The 10467-nt window shown below is 43.5% G+C and overlaps 1 protein-coding gene across 1 annotated transcript; it reads right to left on the reverse strand.

The window, feature by feature from the left end:
• Nucleotides 1–908: 908 nt before the first annotated feature.
• Nucleotides 909–7132, reverse strand: CUNH11orf58 (chromosome unknown C11orf58 homolog). The gene is made up of 5 exons (XM_051803975.1): nucleotides 6988–7132; nucleotides 6723–6803; nucleotides 5398–5458; nucleotides 3610–3719; nucleotides 909–2435 (listed from the first exon to the last, which is right to left on the reverse strand). The coding sequence occupies exons 1-5, from the start codon at nucleotides 7045–7047 to the stop codon at nucleotides 2226–2228; spliced, it is 522 nt and encodes a 173-aa protein (XP_051659935.1). The 5' UTR covers nucleotides 7048–7132; the 3' UTR covers nucleotides 909–2225.
• Between the last annotated feature and the right edge of the window lie 3335 nt (nucleotides 7133–10467).

A 10467-nucleotide genomic window follows, 5' to 3' on the forward strand; every position in this document is an offset into this window, starting at 1 on the left:
GGTCAGCATTGTAGATGAGTTACACCAAACCTCATCAGATGTTCACGATATTAGGTGTCATACTTCTGGGGAATGGAAGTTGATTTTACTTTTTCTAGTCAGAGCTATAAATAGAACAGTGAAATTGCAATTTATGGTTTTATCTTTGTGTGTTCTATTTGTTTATAATAGCCACAGCCAAATGTGGTTTGTGAGGCAGGAGGCTGAGTGGAAGAGCCTCTCATTGTGTCTGTTGACAGAGATCCGTGCAGGGCCAGCCAGCTGGATCTGCTTTTCCTGGGTCTTTCCAGATCACTTGCACCTTGGAGAAAAGCCCTCAGGTGAAGTTTTACCCTGCCCTGCCTTGAGGCTAGTGGGAAAGCAGCAGAGCCCTCTGCCTGGGAGGGTGGGTCTGCAGCAATGGATTCCATCACCTGCCCAACAAAAGTCTCTGCTTGGCTGATGCTGGGTGGGAAAGCCCAGAGAGCTGCAGAGGGAAAGCTGGTGAGAGGAGCAGTGCTGAGACAGAGAAGGCAGAGAGGTAAGTGCATACGCAGCAAGGCCATAAGGGGCAGTCACAGCTGAAAGAATTTAATAGTGAAATGCTGGTTCAAGTGTTGCTTCAGTGTCTAAATAGGAAAAACCTGGCATGTTTTTATTTAGGAAAGTAATCAGTTGATCTCTTGGGGAGGGCCTTGCTCTCTTTCCTGGAGACAGAACAGCTTTCCTAAGTCATGGTGACGTTTTCTCTGTTCCCAGTGCACAAGCAACCTGATTTTTTCTCTATGTATTAGCAGCTTGCAGTATTGGGAAAACAAAATATCCATATCAGTCAAGTACAAATGACTGACCGTTCGGGGCTGAATGACTAAAAAAAATTGTATTAAATGCAAATATCGTAAAACATATAAATCAAAATCTACACTCAGTTTTTATTTACAATATTACTTTTATTCTTTTTCATAATGTAACTTATTCCAAGTCCTCCCCCAATAACTGATGCTGCAATGTTTACATTCAATAACTATGCAATGATAGTACAAACTGCTGCTTTCCTGCCAGCCGACTGGCTGGAAAATGCTGTCTGCACGTCAGAAATTGTACACAGGAATGGAATTCTCCACGAGCATCCGGAGTGTTTCTTGAAACACTGCTGTGGCAGAACACGGCTGTACTAGAGGTACAGATCAGATGTCCTGTTCTCCCAGCAAGGAGAGGCAGGTGATCTAATGTACTAAGAGGAAACAAAGTCTAAAAAGCTCTGATATTTTATTCATTACTTGGATGCAATGAATTTGCAGAGGAATGGATGTGTTTAATTCTTGCTGGAAGGAGTTACTGGCTCTCTAAGCATATCAGCTGACTTGAGAGGTACCACCTTGTGATAATTGACTCAGACCTTCAAGTGATGCATGTATGGGGAGAAAAGGAAGAAGGGCTCAAGTACTTAACTCTTTATTCTATATTTTAAAAAAGCTAAATGATTTGTATATCCTTTTCATTATCAAAGTATACTTTCTCTTTCAAAGAAAACTTTTCTTCGGGAGGAGTTATTTTTAATAACAGCTCAGTGCTATAACCAGGAACCAGTAATTCAAAAATCACTCTTTTCTACTGAAAGGTAGAAAAAACTACAGCTTATTCCCCTCATTAGAAAGCCAAAGAAGCAATTAGAGCCTTCTGTTGTATTCTAAAACATCTTCTCCATGCAACTGCTGTAGGACTTCAGATGGATACAGTGATTAATACTATCACAAAAGTGAGCGATTTCTCCTCTCAGCCCTGCCAACACTAGCATCTATAGACAAAATCATTGTTTAAAGCTCTAGTACATCACAGAATAATGCTGATATTGGTATTTTACAACTAATGCAACATCACGTAATTCACATGTAATCTTAATAGTTAAAAATTCAAGACTGGGGTACTAACTGAATAAACCACTAACATGAAGCTTCCTTATCTGGCATGGAATAAGGGAAGGGATAGTTTAGATAACATTGTAGAGATTGGGCAGAACAAATTTATTTCTCCGTCCAGGATTTCATACACTTTAAAAAACCCAGTAATATCACTGTGCCCATAAAAATGTTATCCATGGCAACAGAAAGCAAATACTACTTTTTGTCATCTAACGGGGTCTTTTTAAAATCAAAATACAAAGATTTGTGCTGTAGCAGTCCTCCACTTTGCACTGTAACAATAAGGCTTACTGTACTTTAAATACAAAGCTGTTACATCTGCAGTTATGAACCACTGGCTTTCACAAACATCATTTTATAGTTGCTTTTTGCTTCTTTTTTGTTTTCTGGAACCTCAGCTTCCTCATGTTTTTCAGCAGGTTGTAGCTCCTCTGCAGACTCCTCTTGCTCCGAATCAGAGCCACTTTCAGAGTCCTCTGAACTCTCATCAGAGGAGTGTCCAGCTGCCTCTTCTTGTTCTTCATCTTCCTGAAACTACAAGTTCAGATTATGAGACAGATATAACTTGATTTCCTGGCAACTCCATTGCAGCATTTAAGATTTCCCAGTGAGAATGTTTTGCTTAACAGCTCCTTTCATTTTGCTACTAAAATGGGCTTTGTTGCTAAACAGTGGCCTGGAATACACAAAATTTTAGACAAGAGAGCAACTCCCCTGAGGTGGTAACCCCTGCCAATTGTGACATCCATAAATCAGTTACAGCAGAAATCCTAAAGACACCATTCAGTGAGTGTGAAAGGTTTCAGATCACATCAGTTCAGTAATTCTGCACTTCGGTCCACACAGTAGTTGACACTGGAATACTTGTCACAGAATGTGACACAATGGAACTAACAGCCAGCCCATCAAGAATTCACATTTGTGACTGATCTTTCAAAGTAAGTTTAGCAAACTGCAACATGAGGAACGCTGAAGTGATCCAATGATACTGCTAACTGGAACAATCCCAGAGGGCATTTTGTTCATGGTCCTAAAGAGCAAAGCCTTCCTGGCTGTAACATTAAGAATTCCCAACACTGCACATATGGTTTTACTCACTCTGGCAACATCAGCTATGTTTTTATGCAGTTATTGGTGCTAAGAGTTAGCAAAAATTTAATTATTGCACCTTTCAATTGGCAGATGGAGCTGTGTTCCTAATAACCTGATTCTCTTGGTTTTTGTCACACTACTCTTCCAGCTCATTCCTATGGAATTCCTTGTGAGTACAAGACTAGGCAGGTGTCAACTCACTGCAGGATTTTGTACAGCAAGTCTGACCCCTTACTTTTCAGGACCACAGAGAGGTATGTGCCTCCCTACAACAAGAAGCTGAGATTAATTAGCTTTCAGCAACAAGACAGATGGTTATTCTGCCTACTTATATATTATTCCTTGGCAACACCCTGTTGTCACTTTCTGCCCTAATCAGTCTTGAGTGCTATGGAGCATTAAGCATATCATACCTCTTATCAGAACAACAAGAAGCATCAATCCCTTCCGGGCATCTAAATGGCCACCCCACTGTACATGAACAGGAGACAAGTGCCTGCAATAACTCTGTCTTTTAACCCAAACTGTGGAAGTTTGACACTAGTGGTGGTGATTGAATTTTTAAACCAATCTTAGTGAAGTGAAAGCCACATCATTATGGAAATAAACTCAGTACCTCACTGAAACCAAGTCCGCAGTGGCGCCGGTTCCGCCCAGACATCGTGCTGTCCATGCTTTGTTGGTACTGGGACTCCAATTCTTCATTCATTTTCTTGTCTTCTTCCCCTGCATTGTCCAGGGTACTTTGGTTATGGTTCATTCAAATTAACAAAGACATCAAATTACATGAAGTCACATTTACGAAGTCAAAAAGTTTAAATTTAACCATCTTAAACTACTGGATTCAGAGTATTACTGCATACAAACCATCAGATTTATAAGCAATTGTATCAAGTGTGCAAGCAGAACTGCTTTAATACAAAGTTCCTAAGACCTGATGTGTTCAGTTGTACTACACACAGTGTTACATCCCACTAAACAACCTAACTCAGCATGAATTCTTTGTGCTTCCTGCCAATACTGCAACATGTCACAGCAAGGAGAAAGTTTTTGACCTTTACTACATACCACAGGATTACTGCGATTATATCATGATGCATATATAGCATCAGAACTCAGGACAATACTACCACTCTTGTTTATAGACCTGTATCTGGGACTGTTTCATGCATCCTGAAATACCAGCTGCAGTTACTACAGCTCTGCATTTTTCCATATTTAGGAATTAGCAGAAACACTAATTTTCACAAGCTACTTCTACATGCTCTTTACTTACTTGTTTAAATAAGTAAATAAATAATCATTTTCACTGGGGAAACATGGTCTACAATGGTTAAGACTCCTCTGTTCTTTTAAAAGGTAGGAATCTCTAAATGTCCCCAACAGGCCTACAACACTAGTTTTTAATTTGTATCTCTGTGAAGCTGAAAGGTTGTATTGCAAATTCACATTTCCTCATTTGGAAGTTAGAGCTGTGTGTTGCTGTAAAAAGGCAATACTGTATGTTGGACAAAGCAGTGTTAAGAAAATAGATGTCCTTTTTTTGGTGAAAAAAATAGCATTTTAACCTTTTGCTAATAACAAAGCAGTACTGACTCTTTATGACTCCTTAGGAGAAGCATCATCTCCTTTCTAGGAAATTCAGGTATGAGGAAGTGATTCTCAGTCACTCTGCAGGCTAACAGCAGAACCTGGAACCAATCCTCAGGCTTCTTTTGGTCCATAGATAATTATTCATCAACTGAAAAATTATCAGTGGAGTGTATCATGGCAAGTTTTCTGGAACAGTGAGAGCTGCTATTCTACACAGCTTTATCAAAGCTTCTCTCAGGCAGTGCAGTCCGACCCACCTTGGTGCAATGTACTTTGACTTACTACCACGATAAGAGGGTACCACGGTCATACATGACATGCAATTGTTGCTGATTGCCAAGATGACCCTACGGATCTTTTCAGCTTCTGCCTCACTGCTTTAGGGCAGAAGCAATAGGTGAGGTAGAAATCAACCCTATTCTTTTCCATGCACAACAATTTCAAGGTTTGGATATCCATACCTGGCAGCAAGGAAGTGTAACACTGCTAGGTACCAATAGCAATAAAACTTATTTTGACAGCAAAATAACACTGAGGACCTACAGGCCCTGATTGCCAGGGCTTTTGTACACAAGTGTACTTGACCATCTTGACTACTTTGCTGAACCTGGACTTCAGAAGGCAAGTGCAGTCAGAGAAACTGCTTGTCAGTAATCTAACGAGAAATTAGGAACAACTCCACAGCCTGACCCGTCTTCAGCTGCAGCCACGAAACCTGAAATTCCTCCCTGCAATATCTACTCAAAGTACTGGCATGTTCCTAAATAAAGGTTAGATTTCCAACTTTGTATCAGCTGTTGGATAAACTGACCTGTCCTGAAGTGAGAGGTTGATCTGTGGTCTCCGATAACAAGGCGGCCAGTATGTTCTTTCTAAAAGAAAAGGCAGTTTGTTTTGGAGCTTTAGGGTGCACTGGCAGCTTTGCCAGCATCCTGGAATCTTGAATGGAAAAGGTTTGCTGTCAAACCCTGACAACCAACTGTAGGACTGTAAGTTTTACTAGCTAACAGCTGCTGCCTCTTGGTGAACTCGTTTCATCTTTGTTTTGCTGAATTTTCTGAAAAAGAAACCCCAACAACTAGACACTCTTTGCTCTTCCCAGACCCCAAAGCTGGTTCTGTTTTGTCCTGCTTCTTGCTATGAAAACAATACTACACGATGCTGGACAAATGCATATGTAGGTTCTGACAATCTTCCTTTTCTCTGGCACTCTGCAATAGTTCAGGCTGTGCATCTTACAATGATCCCACTTTCAGACTGGTCACAAAATCAGGTAAGAACTTTACAGTGCTCATTAATTTATTGGCTCGGTAGTTGCTCATTAGCAAGTGTGTCCCAACAGGCAAGAACTGGCATTACACAGCAAGCAGCATTAAGTATCCAAGCAGACATTAAGATCAGTGGTAGTGGAATGCTTTAATAGGGCATTGTATCCCTATCCATTAGGAAGTATTAACTTTCACCTCTTTAATACAGTAAAATATTTTAGCTTACAAAATTACTGTATTCAAGCAAAGTAAGCTAATGCAAGTGAAAATATTTGTCTTGGGGGTAAGTAAAATAGAAATACCAAACCAACATTTTATACATGAACAAAGCATTATTATATTTTATGGGGTTTGCAATATTTTTTGCAGCAAGCATAACCGAAATATAATTTTAGAGCATTTTCTCTTTAAAAATATTTCCTGGATGGATTAAGTAGGTTTACTACTTCACTGGTTTAGTCTATCAGCTACCTTTTTTTTTTTAAGTTTTTTTCCACTGCAAGAGAATTTTACAGAGCTAATATGTAGGTCTGTTAGTTTGTAACAAGGACTCTCAGGCACGTTCAGAGATAGTTTTACGAGCTGCTCTGAAAGCATCAAGGCATGGGGCGGGGACGAAGCCGAAGCCCAGGGACTCGACAACTTCAGAGCGACGTTTTGTGTTGTGATGACACAACAGCTGTGAAACCCAAACCCTCCCGGAAGGAGAACCCCAAAGCCCCGTCGCTTCTGATTGCTGTGGTTTCCCCCAGGGCGCACCGCGGCCCATCGCACACAGAGCCCCGCGTAGGGCCCGGGGGCTCCCCCCGCCCGGCCCCGTGTGCCCGCGGGGATGGGATGAGGGCAGATGGGGAGGGGGCGGCCTCACCTTCCCGGCGCCCATCAGCCGCAGGAACTTCTGCTTGCGCTCCTCGTTGCCCAGATCCGCCGCCTCCCAGCTGCTGGAGCCCTGCGGGAGCACACGCTCACTGCGCCCGCCCGCCCGAGCGGCCCCTCCGCCCCGCCGCGGGCCCGCCCGGGCGCCCGCGGCCTCCCCGCGTCCCGCCGGGGCTCCGCCGCCGCGCCGCGGCCCCGCCGCCTCCTCCCGCACCGCCTCCTCCCTCCCGCCGCGCCGCCGCCCCGCGCCCGGTTACGTCGGGGGAGGCCGCTCGCTTCAGGCCGTGGTGGCTCTGGGACTCCCTGGCCGAGCTCATGGTGGCGGCTCAGTGACCGGGCCCCGCTGCCGCCTTCCTGCCGGAGCCGCTCCCTCGGGGGCGGGGCCGGGTCAGGGCCCGGGGGCCGCTGGGATCGGTAGTTCGGTGGCGGCGGCCGCGGCGGCAGCGCGGGCGGGCGGGGACTGCGCAGGGACTGCGCGGCCCAGAGCGCCCCGCGGCGCGGGGCCCGCCCAGTGACGGGCGGGGCGGGGACAGTGCCCGGCACTTCCCGCACATCCCGGCGCGGGGAGGCGGGGTGGTGGTGGTAGTTTGGTGTATGCCGGTGTTCGGTCGCTCCGGGGCCAGCTCCCCTCCGCCCCCGGCCCTGTCCCCTCGTGTGGAGAGCGGCAGCGTGTGCCCGGAGCGGAGCCCTCTGTGTGGAGCTCCGGATGTTTCCCACTTAACCCCTCCGTTCCTTGGACCGTTTGCCGCCGCTGCCCTTCCTGCGGTCCCGTCGCCCGCACACCTGTGCCATGCTCAAAGAGCAAATTCATCTAATGCCCCCACATTTGTTAATGCGTATAAATGTTTCAAAGGTGGGTGCCAGACTTCTCAGTAGTGCCCAGCGACAGGACGAGGAGCAATGGCCATAAACTATGACACGAGAAGTTTCACCTCAACATGAGGAAGAGCTTCTTTACGTTGAGGGTGGCAGAGCACTGGAACAGGCTGCCTAGGGAGATTGTGGATGGAATGGAATAGAATGGGAATGTCTCCGTGGAGACATTGAAAACCCACCTGGATGCCTTCCTGTGTAACCTGCTCCAGGTGACCCTACCTTGGCAAGGGGGTTGGATAGATGATCTCCAGAGGTCCTTTCCAACCCTAACAATTCTGTGAAATTTGTATTTTTCTCACGTATGTCTGCTTTGGAACTAGCTCAGTTGGAATGGGTTGCCATTGAATGTTAGTATTCTGGAGTTTTTGCTTAGCTTTATTGTCTGTGAAGATGCACAGTAACATCTTTAGGTCTTCTAACCTTAACTTTAAGAAAATCCCTTCTGTTTAAGTTACACGATGACTTTGTCCCCATGATAAAGTTGTAGTCATCCAGCTAATGCCAGGAGGTCACGGTGCATGTGCTGAAATGTGCAAACGGTGCGTGCCAATTCATACCGCAGCTTAAACCTGGCTACTTTAACCTTAAAGTTGGTTGCTTAAGGATTTTTGAAATAAAAATGAGATAAATTACCGGGGATAAAAACAGGTCTGAGCACACATAAGAGTATGCGTTCTTATTGTAACCTCCTTAGCAACTGATTCAAAACAAATGATTGCAAATTTCTTGTGTTAAAAAGCTAAAGTCACTGCTTAATTAGATCTTTTTTGAGTGTTTTGTGGTCTGTGTGCGTGTTGTCCATGTGCATAAAGGCAGTCACTTCAGCCATGGACTTTTTATTTCCAGCAGTACACATAAATTGCATGTGCTTGTTCCCTCAGTTTTGTGTGCTTTGCACACACAGTACAGATGGTCAGAATATGTCCCAAATTTTCAGTTCTTCTCAACAACTGATTTGAATCTGAACATCTAACTTTCAGTGAGCTAAACTGCATTTATTTTCAACTACTTATACTTAGTGGTTTGTTTGGCTTATTTTATTCTAATCACAAGTTTTTATTCTTATTTTTATTGTGGGGTTTTTTTTTTCACTGCAACTGTTCAATGTTTTGGATTTGAGCCAATAAGTCTATCTGCCCACCTGTCTAGCTCCGTGTTCTGTCAAGGAAATTTTTGCATTTTAAAGGTTAGAGGGAAGGAAGGACAATGCCTGCTGATGCCAGTTATAAACATCTGCAGGGGAGACTTGGCACCTGAGCTGGGGCAATCCCAAACACAAATACAGGCTGGGCAGAGAAGGGATTGAGAGCAGCCCTGAGGAGAAGGACTTGGGAGTGTTGGTGGAAGGAAATCTTTACATTCACTGGCAATGTGCACTTGCAGCCCAGAAAGCCAACCACAACCTGGGCTGCAGCAAAAGCAGCCTGTCCAACAGGACCAGGGAGGTGATTCTGCCCCTCTACTCTGCTTCTGTGAGACCCCACCTGGAGTGCTTCCAGCTCTGGGACCCCCAGCATGGGGACCTGTGGACCTGTTGGAGTGAATGCAGAGGAGGGCCGTGAAGATGATCAGAGGGCTGGAATACCTCTGCTATAAAGACAGGCTGAGAGAGTTGGGGCTGTTCAGCCTGGAGAAGAGGGAGACCTTAGAGAGCCTTCCAGTACCTAAAAGGGGTCTACAGGAAAGCTGGAGAGGGATTTTTTACATGGGCATGTAGTGAAAGGACAAGGGGGAATGGCCTTAAACTCAAAACAGGCCGGTTTAGATTGGATGTTAGGAAGACATTCCTTACTGTGAGAGTGGTGAGACACTGCAACAGGTTGCCCAGAGAAGCTGTGGATGCCCCATCCCTGGAAGTGTTCAAGGCCAGGCTGGGTGGGACTTGGAGCAACCTGGTCTAGTGAAAGGTGTCCCTGCTCATGGCTGAGGCATTGTAACAAGGTGATCTTTAAGGTCCATTCCAGCCCAAATTAATGATATTATATGATATGATGTGATATGTAAAATATAATTAATTTCAGCTATTATTCATACAGAATAGCACCAGGATAGTGATGTTTTATTTCATGTTTACATATATTGCACTGCTTGAGTGTGCAAAACCAAAGAGAAAGGCACAGTTGTTACATTTGCTTTCTACAGCTTCTATGGTTATTGTTTGACAATGACAAAGAGCAGAAGGGAGAATTAATCTGAGATAATAATGTATTTACAATTTTAACCTCATTTCATATATTTAAATTTACAGACTATTATATGGAGACTGTAATAATGGATGAATTAGTTTAAATTTCATTGTTTAAAAATTATTTCTAAGAAGAGAAAAATTGCAAAAAAAAATAGAGAAAATGACATTATAAATTAAAAAACTTGATTTTTTAGTAGTATCTAGAGGCATTTTTAGTCTGTTAACTTTAAAGGAATTGTGATAAACCAATACCAGTGAGATTGTACCTTTCTTTTTTTAAAGTTAAGATGTTATTAGGACTTCTTCACTATTATGCCTAAAGACCTGTCCCTTAATAAAAACAAATGTGAAATTTTAACTTCTTGGCCACATTTCTTTTATGGAACAAACAGAGAAGGTTTGTCTTGGGGGAAAAAAAAGTAGAAGAAAATAAGACTGTTAAACTCTAAATCAGCTATTATAATTGTGTCTTAGTTGTGGCTTACTAAATTAAGTTAAATTCCAGTCTTTTTGAGGACAACTGAAATGAACTAATATGTCTGACTGATGGTTTGGTAATTTTGTTTTTGTTTACATTTTGAATAATAATGTGCTGCTGATATTTCAGTGAGATGCTTTTACAAATTTTTTTCCCCTTAGTTTTTTACTCACTTGTTTAAAATGCTCTGTTTTT

This window comes from Manacus candei, unplaced genomic scaffold (genome assembly GCF_025592945.1).
Source record: "Manacus candei isolate 608988 ecotype Guabito, Panama unplaced genomic scaffold, ASM2559294v1 h1tg000060l, whole genome shotgun sequence".
NCBI lineage: Eukaryota > Metazoa > Chordata > Aves > Passeriformes > Pipridae > Manacus > Manacus candei.

Excerpts from the sequence above, each read along its gene's own strand:
- CUNH11orf58 (XM_051803975.1), bottom strand. The coding sequence starts at position 7,047 with ATGAGCTCGGCCAGGGAGTCCCAGAGCCACCACGGCCTGAAGCGAGCG. Across the intron at positions 5,459-6,722 it reads GGCTGATGGGCGCCGGGAAG|AAAGAACATACTGGCCGCCT; the intron begins GTGAGGCCGCCC and ends CTTTTCTTTTAG. Across the intron at positions 2,436-3,609 it reads GCGGACTTGGTTTCAGTGAG|TTTCAGGAAGATGAAGAACA; the intron begins GTACTGAGTTTA and ends CTGAACTTGTAG.